The following is a 26,333-nucleotide window of genomic DNA, read 5'->3' as shown; positions in this document are numbered from 1 at the left end:
AATGGTTCTTGGATTATTCAGTGTGAACACTCGAATGTTGCTGTAATAATACATCTATAGAGGAGGATACAATAAATTGAATACCGTCAAAACAAGTTCAATCGTTTACTGAAAACTTTGAACTAGAGTTTGGTACTTTAATTTTCAGGAGTTGGAGGTTCGATTCAAGGTTTGTTCTTAAAGTTTTGAGAGTTAAAGGGTCCTTGTTCCTTTTTCGTGGTGATGGAAAGTATCGCGTGTTTTGAGCACAGTACAAAAGGTGTTCGTAAATAATTATATTTGTGCGTTATAACCATACTATGACGTACAATTCCACGAATGTTCTTCAGACAATTCGCAGGGATCTGAGAAATGAGCAAAATGAGTTTCCGGTAACAGCTAGATAACTAATTTTCATTTTCTACCTAGAACTGTATTTTTTGATCGTGGTAAAAAAATAAAAATAGTTAAGGACTGAGCGTTAACCGGAATTAAAAATTTCTCTCAGTGCAGAGTTTAATATTTATTTATATTCATTTCTCTTCACAACTATCGGCCCAAATTTAGCATTTCTGGATATTTTTGAAACGTTTTTTCTTGGCAGGCTCATTTATCTTTAAAACCGATCGTCGCATATCTCCCGAATAAAAAAGTGACGTACCGAAAAAAAGTTTTTCTGCGCAGGAATTACGTATATATTGCAAATCTTTCGAGGCTGTGGAAATAGAAGTTTTACCTCGCCTCCAAGTTTTTTTCTTCCATTCGAGCCGCAGTCTAATCGTAAGACTCGACTTCTGTCGGGCATGATGCTTTTACCTCGATCTCTGTGCAGTTTTGCCAACTCTCCCCGAACAACTCGAAATAGGTCTGCGGTTCTCGGCAAGGGTGTCGGTTATGTGGCGGTTCGCAGATCTTTCTCCGTCTCTTGCTAAAGAACGCACGTCGAACCCTTTTCCAAGTTTCGTGTAAAGCCTAATTTCCGGCGGTCTTTTTTTTCCGGGCAATTTAGGCAGCTTCAACTTCTCGAATCCCTTTGAACAAGGATTGACGAATCGAAATAAGCTGCTCAGGACACGTCGATTATCTTATTCCGCAGTCTGAAGTTGGGATCGAAATTTCAGATCATCGATTCGAAGTTTGATATATGCGACATAACTGTTCCCTAGATTTAAGAAACGATTTGAAAAACTTCCGACGAATTTCAACTGTGGAATCTTGAACACAGTTGTATTTTATAACGACTTTTAGGAGATCGCGTAATTGGACCGTTTCTTGAACGGCAAAAATGGTATCGTATTCTCCTCAGACAAATAACAAAATCTCGACTGGGGCTTAAAGTTTCTCGAATGTAGTTATTGAGATCCTTGATGAAAAGTTGAGAGTTTTCACGTGGGCGTTTATTCATAGGTCGGTAAATCTGGCGAACTGGATGGAAGGTATAAATTACGAAAGAGCCGGTTCAGCGGAAAATGTATCTCTCGAAAATTTCTTCGGTCCCTCAACGCAATCGTATTTTTGTAGAATTTCACACGATAAAAAGGGTTTGAATGAATGAATCAAAAATCTTCAATTCAGGCAATTTTATGGATTAAATCGTGATACGCGGAGAAGGTTATAAATTTTTTTTTTACCGAGAATTTTATCGCGACAGTTCGATCAATTACAACGCGTTGAATTTTCCTTTTTCAACTAGATTCGGTTATGCTCGTTTTTTCGCGAAAACAGCTTTCTGGAAAATTGTTCGGCGATCGTTTTCCTAACGGATGGCGATCCACGCTCTTACCACACTCAACTGAGGATGGGCAATTTATCATTTCCGCGTACATATATTATTATACGACATCGGAATGAAAACGACGCTGTGGAATGTGTACAACAACAGTGATTAATTGAGGAAATACGAACGTATTGCGTGATTACCTTCCGAAACCGAAATTGTCATAATTTCAACTCACCGCGAAACGTTTGACTTCGGTTTATCAATCTTCGATGAGAAGATACGCGTATCCATGAAATTTAGATTTTTAAATTATCTACATCAAAACCGAACGAGATGTAAACTCGGATGTGAAGAATGTCCGACAAGTCGTACACTCTGAAAGAAATCGACAATTTCATCAAACATTTCTTACACCGAAAAACCGAAAATTATTTTTCAACGCGTTTTGATTAAGGGGTTAATCGCTGTGTAAAAGTGGCGAACACCGACTACGATTACATGGAGGATTACAAGGATTACAAGCATTACCAATCACTGCAAGGATTACACGTAGATAAACTGGATTGCAAAGATATTGCCGGGATTTCGAAGAGATTACAAGAATTACAAAAATTCTAAAGACAGCAAAGATTACAAATATTACCGAGAAGACCGCAAGGATTACACAAAGATTTCAGAGACAGCAAAGATTACTAAAATTATCAAAAAGATTGCAAGGATTATACGAAGATGACACGAATTGTAAAGGAATTACAAGAATTTAAAAAATACCAGATACAGCAAAGATTATAAATATTACCAAAAAGATCGCAAGGATTGCACTAGGATCACACGGATTCTAAAGAGATTAAAAGAATTACAAAGATTTCAGAGACAGTGAAGATTACAAAAATTGCTTAAAAAGATTGCAAGGATTACACGAATTGTAAAGAGATTACAATAATTACAAAAATTCCAAACACGGCAAAGATTATAAATATTACCAAAAAGATCGCAAGGATTACACCAAGATCACACGGATTGTAAAAAGATTACAAGAATTACAAAGGTTTCAGAGACAGAAAAGATTACCAAAAGACTGCAAGGATTGTACGAAGATTCACGGATTGCCAAGAGATTACAAGTGATTACAAATATTACAATGATTTCAAGGATTGTGAAGATAATACGACGGATACAAAGAGAGTTGTAAGGTGACGAACGATTACGGGGGATTACAAGCGATTACAAAAATTACACGAAGCATCTGCATCAGATTACAAGAAAGATTACGCCCTTGGTCCTGATGTTACGCTGAAATTATTGTAATATCCTGATATCCTTGAGGTCTGTCGTGTGGATAAAATTGAACACGTGTTTGTCATATTTCGAAACGATACGGCAAACGGATGGTAAAAATTGGCCATCTCACTCCTGCAGCCGTGTTTGGCAATCCGGTATTATTGCCCGAGGCAAGTCACGAAAGCTCTGCGGGATTCGTTTGAGGAAGAATCGAGCGGCGAGGTGGAAATTTAAATTCGACGATTAGTCGTCGTAAAATGTGCCCGAAACGAGGACGGTAGTTTAAAGCATTAAATCCGGGTATCAAATTTCATTGGTAAGCCATAAGCGACAGGCGTGAAATCAAATTTAGCACAGAAATATCCCTGTTGGGGGTTTTGTCTTTTTTCTTGAAGGGTAAATTTTTTAACTTCCTTTCGAACTTGTGTAATGTGCTTCTGAAGTGCGTCGTTACAAATTTCCGGTTATATAGTCGACCTCATTTCTTTGTAAATGTATGGGACGTAGTACAATCAGGTTCAAAAATTGTTTAAACGAAAATGTGGCAAAGCGATTTGGTTCCAAACGCGTCACTGAAACTAATTTATTAACACTTATAACTAAAAATGTCTCTTTACGATAACGGTACAAAATTTTGGAACCTGAAATTTAACTTGAAACATTCTCGTTACGTTGAAAAAATTTGAAAATTCATATTATTCTACCATTTTTTTTTCATCATAGAAATATAATTATGCTAATATTTGTTTTTACCGAAAAATGTATATTCCTTGTTTCATTCTAGCGAGAAATAGCTGATTTTATTCGTCAAAATTGTTTTTTTTTTTTTTTTCAATCACAAGTTTAACATCTGTAAATTATTAAGACTGCATCCGTCGTTTTTTTTTTTTTTTTTTTTGCTGATTTCGTAATTGAATTTTTCGCAAATCGTCCGTGAGTTTTAGGTGTTAGATAGCAATAATTTGCATTCGCTTCTTGCTGATTCATCGCGACTTTATCGTCCGTAAATTATGACGCTTTTATGCGTACCGGATTTTCTTCTTTCTCATCCGACAAGCTGAGGGAAAAATCTGTCTGATTTTCAAACGATTTGTAGTACAGAAATAAATTCATGAGTCAAACGAGATATATTTTTCGCTTATAAAATCGTACAAACTGCATGAATTTTTTCAGTGAAATCAAATTTCTGCAGTGTCTTCGTTGATAAAAACTGTTTTGCAGTTGAGATTCGGTGTTTTAAACGTTTATGGTTCGTCACAGTGACTTTTAAAATTTCAAAATTACAACTCGGATAATTTCCTCTTGGGTTTCGAAAAATCAAGTTACGATAGAGCGAAGTAAAAAATCAGAATAACCATGATTCCGAACGTAAAAATATCGAAAGTCGAAAACAAAGAAAACTCAAAGTGGCGACGTTTCACCGAACCAGAAATCCACAGAGCTGAAAATCTTCGATCATTCAGAATTTCCATGTTTCAGATGTTGAAATTTTCTCATTTTCGCCCTTTCGGAGCTTTGAGCTTCGGGATTCGGAACACTCGAAACGTTGATGTTTCGTGAGAGTAGAATTTTTTTTACCCTATCTTTAGCCACCAAAAAATTCGTAATTACCCGCTTTCGAAACTTTTCGAATTCGGAATTTCAACCCCTCAACCTGTGATCCTCGAATTCTCTGTGAACGGCATCAATTCCACAGAATTTTCGGTGCTCGCGAAAGCGTCAAAAGAACGAAGCTTTTATGGTTTTTTTTTTTTCGAACATAAAAACTTCAACGTCAAAATCTAGCCATGTAGAATTCGCGCTGCATGAATTGTACGTACACTGAGGGAAATTTTTATTTCCGGTTACCGCTCAGTCCTTGACTATTATCATTTTTTACCACAATCGAAAAATATTGTTCTAGGTAGAAAATGAGAATTAGTTATCTAGCCGTTACCGGAAAATCTAGTATCCGTTACTGTTCTTTCTCATTACGATCGCTGTTGTTAGATTTTCTCGCAACCGTTGCGAAAATTTAACGCTCGTGCAATAATAAATTGACGTTAAAGCCTTGTTTAACTAAAAAATCAGAGCGAACCTCAGAAACTGATTTCGCGTTGCAATGACCAAAAAATGATCGACGATAGCGCAAAATGTTTACGCGTACCTAGTTTTTCGTAATCCCAACAATATTCAAACAGTTTTTTTTTTCACCCAATTTTTCTCGTTACTATCGCAAATGAAATTCTTCTCAGCGTACACGTACAGAACAGGATTGCATCGCACAATCCTCGGATTACTCGCAGCTCCGAGTTACACTCTTTTCACCGCACGACGATGTAGAGCAGCATTACAATCACCCTCGTCCCCCTTGATGCATCTAAAGGGAATGGTAGCAGCAGACAACGAGGTAGACAGGCGTGTCATCCCCCAGAGGATTATTCCGACTGGATATCATTGCGGCGCAAAATTTTTTACCGTCCTCTTCACGTATATCCCGGCGAACGATATGCAATATTTTCTCCTTCCTCCCTCTTTTTTTTTTTTTTTTTTACTCCGTCTCTGTCTCTTCGTTTCCTTATTTCTTTCTTCATTTTCGTGTCGTTTTTTCCCTCCCCCCCCCCCCCCTTTTTTTTTTTTTTTTTTACCTTCGGCATGTGGCACCCTGATTCATACACGCTCAGGGTGAAACGTGTCGCGGACGGACGCAGGTATTAAATTCGAATCTAAGCCCCTTCTCTGCAGAGTACAAAGCCCTTTTTCGTAATAGAAAAGCTCGAAATTTACGCCAGTCCTTTCTGTAAGCTCTTCTCCGCCATCGATCTAGATTTTACAATCGTACGCGGATACGTGGATGAAAGAATATTTGATCGCTCAATTTTTCAAGGATTTTTTTTGTATCGGATTCAATGTCTGAACGGAGAACATGCAATTCTGAAATATCTACACTGTTTAAAGAAATTATCACTGAAATCAATCGATAAGTTAAACCGAATCTTCTTCGTGTAGAACGAATATTTAGACGCCTTCATTTTCAACGAAAATATCGAAAGTCATATTATTGACAAGTTGTATCGGTACTTTTTCCTTGTTTTTTTTTTTTTTTTGTTTTCTCGTTACGAAAAATATACATTTGATATAAGTTTATCGGCTCACCTGATCGAAAAAAACAATTCGTCAAAAAATCGTTACAGTCTAGAATAAAGTTTAGAAAAAAAAAAAAAAATGTCGCTGATTGTAAAAGGTAATTGTTGCGATGAAAAATTTGTTTTAGATATTTTTTAACGACATCGAAGAATTACAATCGAGTTTTGACATCGAAGCAGGAGAACTGTATAAAAATTACAAATTAATTACCTTCGCTTGAAATTCGTGTCCTTTAATTTTTTCTCGACTCGATTATTTATCGTATTATTTTATCGAAAAGCATTTTGCCTCTTCGGAGTTTGAAAAATTTTTTCAACCGTATTCCATGTTTAAAAATAATGTATGAGGTAAAAAAAAAAAAAAAAGCTTCAACTTGAATAACGGAACGAACGTTTCGCGGTAAAGTTCGCGATTGTGCGAAGTTAACGGATAAATTAAGAAACCTTACCTGTAATTCAGCTCGGCTTTATAAGTTTCACGATAATTAAGCCCCCCGATTCGGCGTTGCGTTGATATAATAATCCAGAGCCGCTGCCGATCGACACGCAGGTGATTAATGATCGAATCAGAGATGCGAATCACGTCTGGATTATCATACCGACTATCCCTTATTATTAATGCCCTCCTAATTGGCACGGGTTGTACCATATATTACTCGTCGCGATGATGCCTCTGAAACGAACCTTTCTATTGTACGAACAACGCCGTTCCTCTTTGCTGATCAAAATCCCTCGGGATAATCTCCCCGTCATGAAATCTCCTCGTTCGATGTTTCGAATCGTAAGTGCAGCAGCTTTGTAACGTCATCGACTTTACGCGATGTAGATACGTGGGTAGTAGATAGTTACTCCCATATCTAAAGGGGGAAAGCATCGATCACCGAATGCGGCCGGAAAATTAATTCCGCTACTAGAAACTACGGAAATCGCATATTTGCATCTATGTGAATTAGGGTGGTCCTTACATCGGGATCGAATAAAAATAAAAATTCATGATGAAGCGTGTCAAATCGTTTCCAAATAGTGAGAAAAAAAAAATCCCTAAATTTTTGCACATTTTTATTTCATTCCCCTAGTTTAACCCTTTAAGCGGGAATTTTCAAACTATTCAAAAAAATGTCCATCATATTTTGGACGAATCGCACTGAATATTCGAGATTATGGATTTTTTTTTACCAACGAATAACTTTGATACAAAATTCAGTATAAAATATAGTGAGTGAGCACATTTTTGAATAATTTGAAACCTCCCGCTTAAACAGAGAGACTGGGGAAATGAAATGAAAGTCCGAAAAAATTAGGGATTTTTTTTTCCCTCATTTGGAATCGATTTAACAGGCTCCGTCATGATTTTTTATTTTCTGATCCCATATAAGAACCATCCTAATAAGCATGCTGCTTCTTTTTACTTTTTATCACCTTGTTTTCAGAATTTTAAAAAAGATCCTTTTCAAAATCACTCTCAATATTTGTAAACAATCGATCAGTTGAATAAAAAATGTGAAAAAATTCAGGATACTCTTTCAGAGTTGGGACAATTGCAGTAAAATTTTTGCAACAAAGTCAAAAATTGTGAGGGTCAAGCGTTGGTTGGGAATTCGCATGGAATTTCCCATACATATATTATATTACACAAGACCGCATAGCGGTGCAAAAATTGAAATTCGGTAGTGTTATGCGAAATAAAAATGGAAAAAATAGTTGACATTTTTTTTTGTCTAATTATAAGAATCCGTTCGTTCTCAAAGTTATAAAAAAAAAAAAAAATAACGTAAACTTATAGTATTTCCAATCCACACGCAACTTCAAAATTTGATTTGTTTAATAAATACGCATTAAATTAATTCGCTACGAAAATATCGAAATAAATTAAGAAACATGTTGTATTATTACAGTAAACAAGATGTTGAATAATAAGTGAAAATTTGTTTCTAACGCACTTTATTCGTAAACGCGTGTGTTTTTGAATTACCATAAATTTCGCAACGAAGGTACAACGAAATCCGTTAAAATTAGCACATCTTTTTAGCCAGTGCGTTTTATACGTACATGTATATATATATATAATACAAGTACAAGCGCGAGGTACGCAAGAAATTAATTTAATGAAATACCTGAAACTCGCGCATATATATGTAATAAAAAAAATATATATATATATATATATATACATATTTCAACGACATGCTTCAGTGGCATAATAATTATAATCCGTGAATAGCAAAGGCAAGAGAATTTCAGCATCCCCGATAATTCGCGAACGAAAAATATAGCAGCCTGAACCGTTTTTTTTTTTTTTTTTCTTGTTATGCTTAATTTTTCTTTTTTCTCTTCCTTTCTCTCCGTGCAATGAAAGTGCAATTTCATCAGTGCAATGGATACACGAGACGGCTAATTACAGTTCGCGAACAGCTACGAGAGCTTGTTTATTATTTCCTCATGTATCGGTGTGAAATTGAAAAGTCAATGACTTCGTAGGGGGCTTAAATAAAAGCGGCGAATTATTGGACGAACGATTTGAAGTGAAAATTTCGATTGAAAAGACTGAAAGTAACGAAGGAAATGTTTTATTAAATGTTGGGAATTTAATCTAGTTTAGAATAAAAATTAGTTTCGATACACGAATTTTGTATTTTGAATAATTTCCGATTAATAAGAAAATTTCAGAGTGAAATTAGATTAAACGGTTATTTTCTTTTGTTGGAAAAAACGTAACACGTCAGTTTCGGTTTTATTGGATTAAATTAACTCACTTTGGCAAACGATAAAGTAATATTTTCAAAGTTAACAACGACCGAATGTTCTTTGTTCAGATAAATTTTCTGTTGCTAAGTATTTTTCAACAATTTTGAGTAGAGATTTTTCAGAAAAAAGTGTCAAGAACGTTCGTAGAAACCAGAACGATATTTTGGATTTTGAGTAAAATTTTCAATTTCCTCAGATATTTTTTGTAAATAACAATGAAACAATTTTCAGTCTCGCATTTAAATCACTTTATATTAAAAATAATAATCAACCACAGGTGAACAGAAAAAAATGTTGTCGTTTTTTTTTTCGACTTTAAAATTTAAATAAATAAATTTTGATTCCATTAATCGAATAATATAACAATAATCTCCATACGTTACTTATAAAGTTTACCTTTGTCCCTTCGCGCAGTTATATAGAATCAAAATTTATTTATTCAAATATAAACTCAAAAAGAAAAATCCTGGACAATCCATGACGAACTCTTGAAGCGAGAAGCGAATAACCGTTACACGAATGCAGAGCATGATTCGTATGCACGTGATGCATCTGTAATCAGTCGAATGCAGCCCCTCAGTTGCGGGGATGAATATGTTGAATAAAGCTCCATTGAAATGAATATGCTCTGCATCTACACATATGATTATTATTATCGGTACCAGTGTCGATGATATGTATATATACACGTATAGAAAGCTCGTACCGCGTATCTGCGTACAAGTCTGTTCACACATGCTCAAACAAACGCTTGACAACTTCGCAGAATTTTTTCCGATCATTATCAATGCCGGTAAAATTATCACCCGATACCCGGGAACTTGTGCGAGTGATTTTGAATCTGTTTTGAAATATTTAGTGGATTCGAATTTGAAACTGTTTTTTTGTGTGATTTTATTCCGACAGTTAATTTGAATTCGAAATCGAGAGCTTTTTGTCAATTTTGTTACCAGATAATCGGACATTGAGTATTTATCAAGCTGGTTTTGTAATTGTAAACTACGAAGATCTGTCCTGAAAAATGATAATAGAATATATTTGGATTGTAAAGAAATGTAGATATTGATGCTTTGTTCATAAATGGCATGAAATTTTTTTTTAAATTTACTACTTCTATCAAATTTTCAACAAATTTTTAAGCGTTGTCTAAGTTTTTTTTTTTTTTTTTACGTATTACAGTATCTTTTATTTCCGTATGTTTCAAGAAATCTTTGTAGCTTACCGATGTAACAATTCGATAAATACACAAAGATAATTGATTTGAAGTATCGAATTTTGGCCATAACCAATCGACTTGTAAGATTGAAAGGTAGTAAAAGCTCGCTACGTGTTCGTCAATCTTTCATTCACTCTACTAGATACGCTGAGTTAAATTAAGTTGAAACAATACCGATCAGATGTTTAAAATCGATACAAAGGTTCACCTATGATCGGCAATGAATTATCTATATCACGGAATAAACTCTTCGGGGTGGAAATGCGAAAAAAAGTATGTATTCTTATTGTACAGAAAGTTGACTCAAATCTCGTATCACTTATATACATACATAAAGGTTTATGAGTTGGAAACGTCACGTATAATGCACAAGAATAAAAAGTTGCGGAGTGAGTGTATCGCAGATATAAAAAAGTACATAGAAGTATCGACTATCGGATTCTCTTCGATTCCTAAGCCGTGTAGAAAGAATAACGAAACGAAAGAAGAAAGAGGGGGGGAAAAAAAACGGAAAGAAAAAAGAAAAAAAAAGTCAACACCCACTCAAAAATGTGTCGAAGCTACTTTGCCGGTATTGCCAAATCCCTGCAAAAGAGATGAGTCGAAGCAGTCAGCGAAAATGAAGACTCAATTTCGCCCGGCGTTGCCTCGGGCGCTGAAACTGTACGAGAGTCATCCGGTATTGACCCATCGGTGAATTTGCCATTCCTCGTCGCATATCCCAGGTCCTGCAGGATCCAGGCTACGAAGCCGAATGTTGTCAACGAACTTCGAGAGCCGGTTAACGGCCTCTCGGAACCCGCGAATATCACTCGAACATATCGGCACATCTTGTTTTTGAATCGAGCGTTATTAGCTCGGTCGGTAAAGGGGATCCTGCAGCAGAAATTATAAATTACACGACGCTACAGCTGTAGCCGATTTTATAGAAGCCAACGCTGACGATGTGAAGTCAAGTAAGAAAGCTTGTGAATTTAGATACGGCACAACTATCACCGATGTACTTGAATTTATTTGTTTATTCGACTACTTGTTTTTTTAGTTCAACGAGGGTTTAACATTAATTTACCGCTACGCCAACCGCGATAAAAAAGAATACCAACAAATTCTATATTTTCTGCCGTTACAGCTAATTTAAGTAGGTACGTACAAGCCCGGTTTTGGATACAGATTCCTAAACCGAGTTCTTACCGACACTTAGCCAAGACACAAACCTTTTTCTAGAATTTTCGACGTCGGCTGATATTCTGACTCTGTTTTACTTCATCGATCGTCGGATCATTTGAGAAATGGGATTGTCTACCTATTCAGATACAAATCTAGTTTTCACTTTGTACCAAGAACAAAATTTTCCGTTTAATAACCCCGGTTATTGAAATTTCTCCCGGCAATGATGTAGACTCAAAAAAGTGCCGCGGTTGAATTTACATTGCGGGGAAAAAACGTCGATGTTCAAACTGGTTTTATCCGTTATTGCAGCTTATATTTTCTTTCCTCCATTTCGATGGCAGAAAGAGGAGCTTTGAACTTCTTCGACAGTAACGTTTGTCACGATATTCCGTAAATCTGATCGAGATACCTTCTATGTACACCTAATGTACATTAGAAATATATATATATATATATATAGATACATGATGTACGGTGACGCTGTCGGTGTTGTACTTTCATGTTGATATTCCCTCTGGATTCCCGTGTCATATCGTCGTAAGCCGCGTGACGGGTGTAAAATTCTCCTGGGAGTGTGCCGAGCAAGGCAAAAATACAAAGCAACGTATCCAAGTTTCCCTGGATGTCGATCTAAGAATCGGGACAAAAATTTTCGCATTATAATTCTATTCGCGTATTTTCCAGTTTCACGAAAACAAAGTTGTTCGACAGGTGGAAAAACCAACATTTTTCCTCGATCGAATTTTCCGGATTATATTCCTGCTCAGAATTTGTACAATTTTCCTGTTTGCACGCTTGACTTAGAGTCAACGACTGGGTCGTTGCTCTGCACGAATTGGACATTTAAAAACAGTCAACATCAGAGTTAAGGGTTTATTCTTCCTGAATGAAGATTAAATTTCTGCAGGAGGTGAACTGCTGTGATGGTGGACGATATTTTTTCTGCCCGAGGTATCGAACGGGTATTAAAAATCATGCAATTCTCATGACGGGTCGAACTGCATCTCTACCTATAGGGCATTCCACGTAGAATAGACCAGGGTTTGATCCTTTTGAAAATTTGAGTAAAAAACTTTGAGCATCTAATTTTGGAAATTTTTGTTTCAAGATCTCAAATAAGAGTAGACTCAAAAGCCAACCGAGTCTGGGTCTACAATTAAAAATTTCTACATCTGACAAAAATTGTATGATAATTTTTTCAAATTTTCTAAATTTACAAATATCATGAATAAAACAAATTTATTGAAAAACGAGTGAAGAAAAACTTTATTGCTTTTTAATATTGGAACGACAATATGAAAAATTATGGACAAAATCCGAGAGGTCGAGGGCCAGGTCCTGGTCGATTTGGCACGGAATTCCCTCTACGTGAATCTTGACGTTTTTTCGTACGTTCGCTTATAACTCCAAAACTGCCGAACAGATTTTGGTTATTTTTCTTTCTGTGAATAGCTACAACGTCTGGCCAGGTTTTAGGCTATATTTCGTTACAACCAGATCAATAGTTTTGGGAGACAGAAAAACGATATTTCTAACGATAAGCCTAGTCTAAACGGTATGACACACTTGACTCTCGAAGACACAGGAAAATTATGTTGAAAACTTTTCAATGTCTCGATGACCTCTAGAAAAAAGTCCAATAATTTTGCCAGAAGAAGCAGTTAAAATTATTCACAGACTGTCAGTATCGTATAATGCGACTTTCAATTTGAGGATTTTTCTTTATCGCGGCGAAGTTTTACCGCAGCGCATAAACTTCCGGCCAAATTTAAGTCTCGCAATTTTCTCTCTTCTTCTGAAAACCGCTGTCTTATAATCTTGCACGTAACCATTAAGGATAATTTTTCATTCAGTCTTTTCGAAACTGCAGTGGATCATATTCGTGTCGATATTTCGAACCGTTCGAATCCACGTAAAAGTCGTCTGTATCGATTAAAAAAGAAGGAAAAAAAGACAGCCTTTAAACAGAAATTTTCCTGTCAAGTAAAATTTTTTCGGTAAATATGCTTTTTTCTGTTTTACTCTGCGACGTGATGTGTGATTATTGTGAATGCACGTTTATCAGTTTACTAAACATAAAAAAAAATGTTCCAGTATAATTTAAACAAATTTTTCCAATGCTAATCTTTTAGTGATTCGTGATCCTCTTATTTGTCTTCTTCTTCTTGTTTCTTCTTTCTTCGTATATCGGTAATTAGCGTAAAGAAAAACAAGCGAAAAACTTTGTATAATTTAAAAAGAAATCATCATACGTAGAATACAACTCAAAATCAGCCCTCATTTAAAACTGAACATCCTTACAAAAAGTTTCGCTTGATTCCCCCTTTTTTTTTTTTTTTTTTTTTTTTTTTGCAGATATTTTGGAGGTGAATTTTATCACAAGAATTTTCGAGTAATAACGAGCGCTCTTTTCGTCATTCCAGATAATGAAGGAACCCTGAACGAGTTCCTGCAATCGCAGGAAATTCAACGCCGCCCGATAAAATTACGGGCTCCAGAAACGTGACGCGCCCTACAGTTGAGATTTAAAATGGCAAGCCCGGCAGCAACGGCGGCCACATCCGGTTCCATCTGGACAACTGCAACCTACAGTACGAATAATAATTTCGTTCCAACTAGCGGGAAAAATCTCACGAACGAATACACGCCTCTTTGGACGGATTTGCTGCAGGCCGCTGTATTCTCCGTGCTCATATTTGTCACAATTGTAAGCTACGTGATTGAATTTAGGTGGAAAATACTGTTAAACCAACGAGCCATTGACTAATTTTTTTATTGACACTGCGTCTGAAAAATTCGTTCAAAAACTTGTCGATTATCTATGATTTTATTCTGATTAATTTCACGCAATTTCAACACTACCAGAGATATTTGATGGATTTGACTGAAAAGTATTTTGGGGCTGTTCGAGTTTTTTTTTTTTTTTTGGTCTTTTAATTATTTTGCCAGAATCAATTAACGAGACCGACAACTTGGATGAAAATATTTCGGAAACTTTGCTGGATGGGTTTTGCAAGAGGTATTTTGTGAAATAAATCTCTCGAGACGTCGATAAAGTTCCTTTATATCGTCGAACTCTGCTCTAGTACCAGAAAACTTTGCCGAAAATATTTGTCATCGGGAATCTGAAAGTGTTGCGAATTGCGTGAAGATAATTGGAGTGTAATCGGAACCGATCAAAGTTTTTGGAAGTTCATTTCTCACCGTTTGACACAAGAATTTAAAATCTTTTAGAATATTATTCGAAAATAGCCAAAACGTATATTGCATAAATTTGTCACGTCTACCGAGGGTTTGATTTGAAATTTGGGCCTCGTGATAAAAAAGAAAAAAAAAAAAAGTATAACATTTTGTCGATTGTGGTAAAAAATGTAAATAGTTAAGGACCGCGCGGTAACAGGAACTAAAAATTTCTATTAGTTTATGTTTATTTAATTTTTCACTTTTACAAGGTGGGAAACACTCTGGTTATTGCTGCCGTAATTACGACGAGACGTCTCAGGTCGGTTACAAATTGTTTTGTATCCAGCTTAGCAGCGGCCGATCTCTTAGTTGGATTAGCAGTTATGCCACCGGCCGTCTTGTTGCAGGTATGTAATAATTATTTGTACCGATAATTATTTGTTAATATGTACATACGTACCAAAGTGCGCAAGCCGAATGACCTTTTGGTCTTTAAAATTTTTTAATCTGATCGACTGGTTATCGGATGATCAAATTATCGTTTCGTTACGAATAATGAACGGATTATAACTTGAAAGACTTTGTCACAATTAAAACTTGTAATCCCTACGCCGGGACGGAATTGAGTTCTTGCAGGTCGGTTGTATCGCTTAAAAGTTATACAAGGTATACCGGAATTTTCAGTAACTTCAAACCCTGTGTATATAGAAAATAATTTATACACCTTTAACTAAATGACAATCAATTTTCAACCAACTTTCCTCGCTCCTTTTCTTCTCGACGGATTCCGATATTACGAATTCGTATCTTCTTAATTGAAATTTTACATTAATTTGAATAATTTACAAAATCAATTACGTCGTCTACCGTTACCAATATTACCCCCCAAAAAAAAAAAAAATATAAATCTTATTACTATCTTCGTGAAAAAAAAAGAAAGAAAAACAAGATATCCATGTAAAAATATATCTCTTTTTGTTTTTAGTTGCAATCCGAAGGTTTACCTTTTACAAATTTCATCAATACGCACTGCATTTTTTACAATTAAGTATTATTGCAAATGAGGAAAAAATTCTCTGTTACGTACTCGCCGAAATTGGTTGAATTTTCGAAAGTGACGAGAAACCTTTTACCCTACTTATATATATATATATATATATATATATGGGATTTGCAAGCGTTCGACTTTCAGTTCTCTCGCGCTCCATAGAATTAGAATAGAAAAAAATAAATAAATAAATAAAATAAAGTACCGTCAGTTTTTACAACGAACTCGGATCCCTTAAGAGGGCTACAGGGATCCCCGTTCCCGGTTCAGTGTTTTTTTTTTTTTGTAAACCACCCCATCAATTATGCTGACCTCTCTGGGCGGGTATATGAGCGTTGTATTCGAGTGGAATACAAAGTTCCGTGTATAGGTGCGCTGTTAAACCGTATACGAGAAATTTTTTGGCTACAGTACTCACGGACGCGTCGTTAACTTACTCAAAATGAGCGACGAGCTTAAAAAGTAAAGCCCTCGAATCCGATTTAGGAATTTTGTATTTCATCGTTTTGTTTTTTTTTTTTTTTTTTTTCCTTGGAGTAAAAATTTCATAACCGAATCCCAAAGTCGTTTGTTCAAAAAAACTTACCGTACAACCTAAGTTCAACGCTTAGAAATTTTTTAATCTAAAAATTTCGTCGCCTAGATCCGATGACGTTGAATCATTCGATACATTGACTTTTCATTCCGATCTGCAGTTGCGTTTCAAGTTTATCACTGTTCAAAGGTAGAATTTTGGGATACGCAGAAATTGTAATTGGATACAAAATTGCATGCGTTACACACGTCACGTAGATCGATTATACGCCAAATTGGCTACGATTGGATGCATAATTTTATAGCCCGTGAGCTCGGCGATGATGGAAATAGTTTCTAATCGTAATTCAGTACGATTGAATTCACGATTCGTTTGTTACAATGAATACAGTTTGATTTCGAATATATTGTCCTCGGGAAAAAGCATGGAATAAATATTTCAAAGCGTTCGTTATTTCCTTGCTGAATTTTATTGAGGTATGTACAAAACATCTCCGTGGAATTTTCCCAAGGGTATAATAAAATTATCATTAGCACTTGGGCCGGTATTCACAGGCCGTTTCTAGATTCAAGACAGTCTTGATTCAGCTTCAGACGTAACTTGATTGCCGAAGTCGGACTTTTCTGAACACCGTCTTGCCCACAAAAACAGTATTAAACTCATCTCTAGACTTGAAACTTTAAATGCGTCGTGATTTACACTTGCGGTTCATTTCGTCGATAAATGAGTTTCAACTTTTTGTTTGTTTTTTTTTTTTTGGGCAAATAATATTAGCAGAAAATAGGACGAATACCTGAAATGCTTCAACGAGTGCGAATAAATCGGTAGAAGTTAACGCGCTGAGAAATTTATCGAAATTTGTTGCCCACTTCGGAACTTTGTTTTATCTTACAATTATGGTCTTTGTTTTTCTCACTTCTCCAAACTTTCTTGAGTGCTAGAGTAGTTTGATACTAGACCGAACAGCCAGTGGATGTTCTAATTTAAGCAGTTAAAAGAGAAAAAAAAACTATAGAAACTGAGAAACAAAAATTAAATTTTAATCGTCTATTGCCAACTTTCATCGGCAATTTTCAAGCTCTGTAATTCTTTTCTTTTTTTTTCTTACTAGAAATGTATCACGAGCAATCTACCGATACTTGGTCTTTTCAACGGAGATGCGCAGAGCAACTGAATTACTCAATCATTGTGTTTCAAATTAACGCGAAGAACTTTCTACTTTTATAATATGCGATGTTAGAGGTTGGCGAATAAGAAACTTGACGCAAACCTCGATAAAAGTTGTATACTGAGTAGGCCAATCGTAAAATATTGAACAAACGTCGATGTGTAAAATGTAATCCAACTTCTAGCAAATTTCGGTAGAATGTATTCTGGATTGCATAAATGCAGGCGGATTTGGATGTCATATATTGATAGTTGCATAAATGCAGGCGGATTTGATTGAAATGTATTGTTAATTGCATAAATGCAGGCGGATTTAGTTGTCATGTATTGTTAGTTGCATAAATGCAGGCGGATTTGATTGAAATGTATTGTTAGTTGCATAAATGCAGGCGGATTCGGTTAAAATGCCTTTTAAATTGCATGAATATAGGTGGATGTGGTTGACATGTACTCTTGGTTTCCGATATGCAAACGGTTTTCGGTGAAATGTAACTAGAAGATGATAAATTACCCGTGTAACATTTCCACGAAATAAGCCGATACGTATAGTGGATTCGCGTGATCAAAGGTATATTACTGAGTAGAATTTAGGGAGAACAGTGGAATCACGATTTTCCTCCGTGAGAGAATCGCAGCATCAAACGAAAGGCCGAAAGCCGCTCAGACTTGAAATTATTATCCCGTTACGTGTTTTCTGGCAATGCTTGCAGCTGAACGGAGGACACTGGGAACTGGGAGAAATCCTCTGCCATTCATGGGTCTCTCTAGACGTTCTTCTGTGCACCGCGAGCATTCTTTCCCTGTGCGCCATATCGATCGATAGGTAATTAATCACTTAGGACGTTGATTGGCCAGAAACCGTACTTCTCATCAATTTTATTGGTTCAGTACTTACCAAATGATTATACTCGGAATTTACGAAGATCTGTTCACAAATACGAAAGTAGAAAATACTGGAATTTTAAACAGAAGCTTAAACATCGATACTTGATTTAGAATCGTTTTAAATATCGGACCTAAACGTGGAAACAAGCCATCTCGGCGCCTACAAACAGGCAACCGGATTTACAATCTTCTATCTCAAAACCGATGTTGTAACGCCCGGCTGCCTATCTGTAGGCACCAAAGTGCCTTGTTTTCACGTTTAGACCCGGTATGTTAAAAATATTCGTTTCGATTTCAATACATGACAGCTAGTCTTCTTCAAAAGACTACTTCTAATATTGTAATGATATACCTAGACTATAATTAACAAATGGTAAATATTGAATGTAGTTGGTGAAAAAAAAAGACAATCCGTTTCAGTAACTTTGTAGAAAACAACCTTTCGAATAAAACGCCTCATCGTGGGGTAGAATCGAACAAATCTACTAGATTTAAAAAGTTTCAAAGGGATTTGAAACTGTGAATCCATATCTAAGCCTCTTGTTTGCGATTCCAGTAGGTATTATCGTCGTATTTCTAAAGATTTCGCGACAGTACTAAACGTAATGAAATTAATCAAAGGGTATCTATTTTCAAGCAACATGTATATTTCATCGAATGATTTATATCACGAACATTGAATCTTGAAGGTACCTCGCAGTGACACAACCGCTGGTCTACAGCAGACGTCGAAGGAGCAAACGTCTCGCCGGCTCGATGATCATCGTCGTTTGGTTAATCGCTGGCGCTATAGCGAGCCTTCCGATGCTTGGATGCTTCCCCAACTCCCAGAGTACAGATAAAAAAAAATGCTCATACAACATGGACACCTCTTACGTTATATTCTCCGCGATGGGTTCATTCTTTCTTCCTATGCTAGTCATGCTCTACGTTTACGCTAGGATATCATGCGTCATTGCCAGACGTCACAGACACCTCGAAACTACCAGCTCGGAACCGTTAAACAGACGAACTACTAATCAGGTATGGATTCGTGTAACGAAATAATGGCGCTGGTTTTCGTCATTTACAGCCTTAATAAAATTTTTACTTGAAGATTTTTCTGCTCGAACAGGTAATTTGAAAATCATCTGATGACCTGGCAATTTTATCACGAGGTAGTCGCACACTGAGCATTTGTCATGTAGAAAAAGCAGTATATAAATATTCGTAAGACACGATCGTGTTTCTAGATATGAAAAATTAAAAAAAAATTACGGACAAGACAATTGTTTGGTCACGATGTTCAGTTTCATATATGCAGCCTTGAGATGGTGATAGAAATTTAGTAGAATCACCGAACAAATTCACTGATACAGATTTTTTTTTTTTTTTTGCAACCGATTCGATACTTTTGTTAACGTCAGGAAAATATTGAATAATGAAATATTCGAAACGGTACAAGTGTGATTTAAAAAAAAAATTGGTGTCTCGATTAGTGGGATTGTATGAGAGAAGATACGTCGCAGAGTTAAAGACAAACGAATCAAAGTACCATATTTGTCAAGTTTCTAAAACGATTCGAAATCGAAAGTCAGTATCTGATTCAAGCTCTTGTTTACAATTTCAGCATTTTCCGCATGCTTATAATAATGAAGAGAAATAAACATTATCGTATAATACGGATCCCTAAATTTTTTGAATACCCAACGCCCGACTGCCTCCCAATAAAACGAACGAAGCGGTATTGATTCCTCTTCGATACATTCCGTTTGCCGTCGAATCGACCTCCTCTCAAGTCGCTGGACCGAGTGAAACGCGGATGCATGGATTACGCCGGATCGAGTTAGCTTGACTTTTCATCACATTTCCGTCTTAAACGTTAAGATGAATTAATGTGTAATCTTGCAGAAAGAGCGTTCGCGGAGTGTGAAATCGAAGCGATCCGGCTGCTCTACGCCCCTCGAGAGTGGAGGCATCCCTTTCGATCAGATAGCCGACGAAGGGGAAGCTGAGAACTCTGGGAAAAGGATGACCTTCAGGACTCATCAGCAGAGCTGCATCAACAGGGTGGCAAGAGAGACGAAAACTGCCGGGACATTGGCGGTTGTTGTGGGTGGTTTTGTCGCTTGCTGGCTTCCATTTTTCATTCTCTACCTTGCTACCCCATTCATGCCCACTAATCCACCCAACACCCTTATGCCGGCGCTTACATGGTTAGGTACGTGTACGATTTTTACAAACATTCATTCATTTTATTCATGATTTTATTCATTGCATTCGGCGCTTCTCCTAATAATTGCTGCTAAATAACACTTTTCGTAATAGAATTGATCCATCAGGACGCGATCAATGTGTTTTGCATTATTATATCCCATCAAATTAGATTGGATTATCCTAAAGTTTCTGAAGAAACAAATTTTCTATAATTTCACGCTGAGAAAAATTTCATTTGTTACGGTAACTAGAAAAATTGAGTGAAACAAGTGTCGTTAAAAAAACTGTTTGATAATATTGCTGAAATATTTTGATAAAATTTACCACACGTTTTATACTGATTTGGAATTTTCGAAAAAACTAGTAATTACCCCCCTTATAATTAATCTTTTCCAACTCTTGTTAGCCGTTTTGTTTTTCGATGAACGCTTTTTCTTCAACCAGATCCGAACTACAGATTTATGTCTGACCGGAAATCCAGGGAAATACCTGATACACGTGCGGATTTACGACTTTTTCGTTCGTTCGCACGTCATTTTTTCCATGCTCATCGTCAATCCCTGTGGGCTTCAACCGGGAGATTAACCTGTCGAAGAACATCAATAAAGCTTTAGCCCTCTAGTGCCATGTACCTACTAGGATCAATCGTTTCGTCTCGCGGTGTTCCGTTTCAAATAAGAACTTCTAGGAACTTGAAAAAGTTCTAAACCTCTTTAATAGTCACGCGATTTCGAAGTAAAGAAAATTTTGCTACTAGGCTTATTAATTCTATTTATTGTTGCTGTGTGATTAGTCGACTACTTTGGTTTTTACGATTAATCGATTAATCGTACATAAAAATTACTCTCAAAAACCTTCAGATATTATATATATGAAAAATCTGCGAGAAATTTGATTAATTTTGTTAATTTTCAAATAGAGAAAGAAGATTGGAAAGAATATGAGCAAATTCCAGAGATTCGTTAGACTTTTACCTCGAATTACTCTATCATACTAATCAGTTGGAAGCTGTCTGCAAAAAATTACAAACTTGGAGCCTGTTAGATTTTCGATAAAAAGCGAAGTTCCAAAATGTGATATATTGAGGTGTTTCCGGTAATTCTTTGATTAAAGGGTGGATCAACTCGGCGATAAATCCGTTCATCTACGCCTTCTACTCGGCCGACTTCAGACTGGCTTTCTGGCGTTTGACTTGCCAGAAGTTGTGCAGAGGAAGAGCCGGACCGATTGTTCAACGCCGAGTAAAACCGCCAACGGCCGATGCAAGAACCGAAGCTTCGAGAACATAAAGTCGACGACGCGTGACGCGGACAAAGTGCAGGACAGGTCAATCTGGTTTGGGGTGAAATTAATAGTGTGACCTGATATATGGGTGTGCGGTTTGTGCGCGATGGGAATAGTGAAGGTGTCGCACAGTAGGTAGTGTCATCAATTACTTTGACGTTCACGCGCTCTCTCATCGATAAAGGAAAAGTAAAAGCGGAACATCGACGCGTATACGTACATCCGTGCAGGTTGAGAAATCGCAGGGCGTAGATGATCCATAAAACGTCCGTAAGAAATATTGAAAAATGTTCCCTTCTGTGGCGAAAGGGCGTCAACGACATTAATTTTCATCGTGACGGTGCAAAAAGTGTCATGCAAAACCTGAAATGAAAAAAATAATTATAAAAGTATCGCCCCTCGTCTGTAACGGCGGCATCCAAAGGATTCAAAACTCTGATTTACGGTCAGTTGGGAAGTGAAACGTGCGATTTTTCGCGATCTGTGACACTATTTAGTACGTTTAATAGACATTTTTGACTGTGACGTATATCCTAAATTGCATAAATGCAGGCGGATTTGGTTAAGCTGTATCCTGAGTTGCATAAATGCAGGCGGATTTGAGTGCGACGTGTTTCGAATTGCATATATTCAGGCGGATTTCTGTGAAATGTATTCTTAGTTCCCTATATCGAGGCGAGTTTCAGTAAAATGTATCTTGAATTGCATAAATGCAGGAGAATTTAGAAGATGTTAAATTCCCCATGTAACGTTTCTACGAAATCAGCCCAAATGCACACACTGAAATGAAAAAATAATTATGAAAGTATAGCCCCTGGTCTGTAACGGCAGTATCTAAACGATTCAAAAATTTGATTTACGAGCAGCAGGGAAGTGAAACGAGCGATTTTTCGCGATCTGTGGAACGATTTATTACATAGCACCCATTTTTTCAATCGTTTTATTCCCCGCAGTTTATATAGCGTATATCAACTTGTAGTTGAATAGAACATATATGTAAGCTTGTAACAATCAACAAATAACGCCAATTCAGGAGTGAAAAAAAGTTTCAACGATTTTCAAATTCACTCGTGTTTTCTTACGGTGATTGAAAATTCCATAAAGACAATTAATAATTTTTCTAATTCCAAGAACTCATGTACTTAATGAGACGTCGATATTTTTTTTTTTTTTTTGACGTTATACCAGATCGACGTGCAAAATTGTACGAATATAGACGTGATCTTGTTATAATAGCGATGTCAATTGTGTAAAAACGGTAATAATAACAATAACAACTATTATTATAATTATAATAACGTGAAAATATATTATTACCATAACACTATACTTTTAGCGTCGGATAAATTAGCCTCATCGTTGACGTTCTAGAGGTAATTTTCGTTAAAACTATCCATAACTTTTATCTAGTCAGAACTGTATGCTGTTAATTATCTCAAACTATTTAATCGAAATGAAGATTCTAGTTAAAATTGATTGATATTCTAATCATTCCGATCACTGTCCCCTTGGTCCTTTTTCCCGTTCGCCAACAAGTACAAACTTTATCACGTAGATTGTAGCGTATGAATGGTAAAAATCCGTTACCACATTATTATACTATCATCAAAATTACACAAGAAGACAAAGTTCACTCGATGTCAAAATACGGCTATTTCGCTAAAAGCTTGTATGTATGTATTGCTTCTTTATTATCTTCCATCAATTAGTTGCGTGGGATAAAGAAATTGCGGAGTAAATGAGAACAAAAAGTAAAAGAAAAAAAGAAAAAAGAAAAAAACGCAACAAACTCGTCTTGGTGAAGTAAACCATCGGGGAGCTCAGTCTGTAATTTATGTCACTAATGGCAAACGCTAATGAACGTCATTTTTACCAATTAAGGAAGTGGTTCTAAATGAAAAACATTCTTCGTGAAGGATGATCAAATTACGAACGTGGGTCCGGGCCAAACGTAGAATTCGGCTGCTTCAATGCTAGTCGAATCTCCGTGGAACTGTTTGCCGCAAATTTTCCGCAATAATACGTTTTTAGAGATAAAAATTCAGTACCTAGTCCTTCGATGCCATCACCAATGATAACTTATACCATTAATTCGATATGTCTAGTTGTCATATTCACTGATTTTAAACCGAAAAGTAATTATGTTTTTGCTGGGGTTTCATACATTTTCACACGCAGGCAAGTATTGGGGGAATTTTTACGCAATTCATTAAATTTTCCCCGGTTACGTTCTATGGGAATATGAAATCTGGGATTAAATTCCTCCCGAGAATAAGGCTTGGTGCAAATTGTTCAGTTTAATATCAAAGGTGACCCCGTGAGGCGTGTCACCAGTTGCACGTAAGTTGGTGAAATGCTCGTTACGTACCAATGAGAAATTAGGTACCGGAACATTACGTGGTGATAGACCCCCATAACGAGGGTTTCGGGAGGTTATTATCTCTCGTGGATCGGGTTCTATAATATTAGATAGAACGCGTTGGTCGGAATGGTCCCTACGGGTAATGCGATGCTTTACGATTACATCAAATCTGCTAGCAGGATTGTACAGCTAGCTCTGTGTTTTGTGGTTTATAGAATAAATCGGCCGAACCGTCTGAATCAGAAATCAGGAAGCCAGTCGTCAACGTCTTATTGGACTCGCAATTGTGAATATACATCAAAATATGAATTTCTGCATTTAGGACAGTGACCGGAGTATAAAATAAATTATAAAAATTGAATTGAAATTTGATAATACCGCATTTCAGCATGGAAAGAAAGAATTTGATAGTTTGTAAAAATTTTCCCTTTCTAAACATTATTAACAACTTATTCTTCCATTATATGCCATATCTTTTTTCTTTTTCTCTATTAGGCGTATCGATCTGTGTGTCCTATGCTTATTCTATCTACCCGACTACTTTCATGTTCGTTCGTGGTATCAGGAGCACATCTGAACCGAGGAGTTCGCTTAAAAACGAGGACTGATTGATTGGTCGTTTGTGATGTTGATGCTGCGTGTCTGCATGCATTCCTGCTTGCTTAAAGGGGTGTGCGATATCGCTTGTTTACATGCTACTTTTGATTAGAATTAACCGAATCGGAGTAAAAGTTTCCAAGCTCTGAAAATTGAAAGAAAGAAATTGCTTCGATGCACTACATCGGCGTAATTTTGCGAGAGAAATCGATTGCGCACAATCCGAACACCCTGCAAAGCAACGCATCAAAATTTACAGACCAAATACGAAAAACAAATTTTTTAATATAGTCTGCTGTTTGTTCTATTTCAGCGTAAAGTCCGTGATATCAGGAGAACATCCGAACCATGCATGCCTGCCTGGAAAGGCTTGCGATCGGTTGCTTACATGCTAGTTTTGTCCGAATCAAGCGAATCGTAGAAATTTCATCGTAAAACTGCTCTTCGTATCCAAGGAACATATGACTCTAGAAAGTAGCACGTAAACAGGGACTGATTGATTACGATGCTTGCTTGCGATATCGATTGCCTGTGTCACTCGTATGAAATCTGACAAATTTTCCATCGGAGTGCCCATAATTAGGTGCTTGTTTTACTGTTTAAATTTGGTAGTCTCTGATTTGGTACTTTTGTAACTTATTGCTTGGTTGCCTGTAGTTAGGCGTTACATCAAAGCCGGTTATCTCTAATTAGGCGCAGCACCACACTCAATCTTCTATTCACTGTAACATTTCAATCACTGACTGCAACGAATTGAGACTACGTGAAATCAATTCCTTCCGAAAAAAATCCATCGATTCAGCATCATCGAAAATCAATTCTAACGTGTTTCAAGACTCGTCAAAGTTCAGTACCAACCAGAAGGGGTTACCCTAAATATTTTTTCGATTTTTCCAAGAACTCAAAGTTATATCTTGCATCTACAGTCAACGATGCAGAGTACGGGGAAATTAATTTTACAGTCTCTCAATGGCTTGAAATTTGGTGTGAAAGGGACTACTCTTCCTGTTCCTTTCGAAAGTTCCTAATTTTGATGACGAATATGAAAAAAACCGTTATTCCAATCCAACGTGTACTTGGATCAAATGATATACCTTATCAAATATCGAATTAAAGATATCAGTCCGCTTTTTCATAACGCAACTATTTCGGTCTCGCATCTTTTCAGGGTACAATTAATGCAAAGAGCACATCGAATATTAACAAACTGTAGACGTCAGTTTGTGACAATGCATAAGTGTACGCAACATTTTATCCGCTCTTTCAACCGGACTTCGACTGTCCAGATTAGATTAATACCATCGCATAAAATGTTTGTTCGAGAACACGCGTTACATTGCGCTTTGCCTTTCGCTCTGATGAGTCAGAATGAATGACGCCCTTTTCGATCTGCTTGCCTTACTTTAAATAGGTTCTTCTCACGTGTGACGTGAAGTCTGAATAAAGTATCTGATCTCGGAATGATCGAAGGTGTTGAATCGTTCACCTTCGTAATCATATGCAGCTATAAATTTTTCAGGATGTTAAATTGCAGAGTAACTGATAACGAAAATCGAATCCTAATATTACATTTGAATTATAATTTTCTTAGGTCATTATATTTCGGACTTGTTCCAAAATACCAGCTCAACATGAAATCGATCACTAAGGCTTCGGAATCGTAATGAAAATAATAAGCATCACGCCTCCGCAATTCTATGTGCTGAATAATAATTGAGTGATGATGATATGTAACCACCAACCATGCGCGTTGCCGATTTCCGTTTCCAATTAGCCAATTCCCTCGTAAGCTACGCCTGTGGATCCCTGGCATCCTGTTTCATACCGGGGTGGGGGTACA

General features: G+C 36.6%; 1 protein-coding gene across 1 annotated transcript in view; it reads left to right on the top strand.

Annotated features, from left to right (window-relative positions):
• The window catches only part of LOC107219735 (tyramine/octopamine receptor-like), a 36,695-nt gene extending 13,685 nt beyond the window's left edge, over positions 1–23,010 (top strand). Inside the window, exons 2-7 of the mRNA XM_046745339.1 lie at positions 13,660–13,943; positions 14,689–14,826; positions 17,880–17,992; positions 18,744–19,077; positions 19,945–20,254; positions 21,364–23,010. Of these exons, the coding sequence (XP_046601295.1) occupies positions 13,767–13,943; positions 14,689–14,826; positions 17,880–17,992; positions 18,744–19,077; positions 19,945–20,254; positions 21,364–21,539 (1,248 nt within the window). The 5' untranslated portion in view covers positions 13,660–13,766 and the 3' untranslated portion in view covers positions 21,540–23,010. The remainder of the gene's footprint in view (positions 1–13,659; positions 13,944–14,688; positions 14,827–17,879; positions 17,993–18,743; positions 19,078–19,944; positions 20,255–21,363) is intronic.
• Positions 23,011–26,333: the final 3,323 nt, after the last annotated feature.

The sequence above is a fragment of the Neodiprion lecontei genome, chromosome 7 (genome assembly GCF_021901455.1).
Source record: "Neodiprion lecontei isolate iyNeoLeco1 chromosome 7, iyNeoLeco1.1, whole genome shotgun sequence".
Classification (NCBI taxonomy): Eukaryota; Metazoa; Arthropoda; class Insecta; order Hymenoptera; family Diprionidae; genus Neodiprion; species Neodiprion lecontei.
The sequence above is the reverse complement of the archived record's forward strand: the minus strand, read 5'-3'. Positions and strand labels throughout refer to the sequence as shown.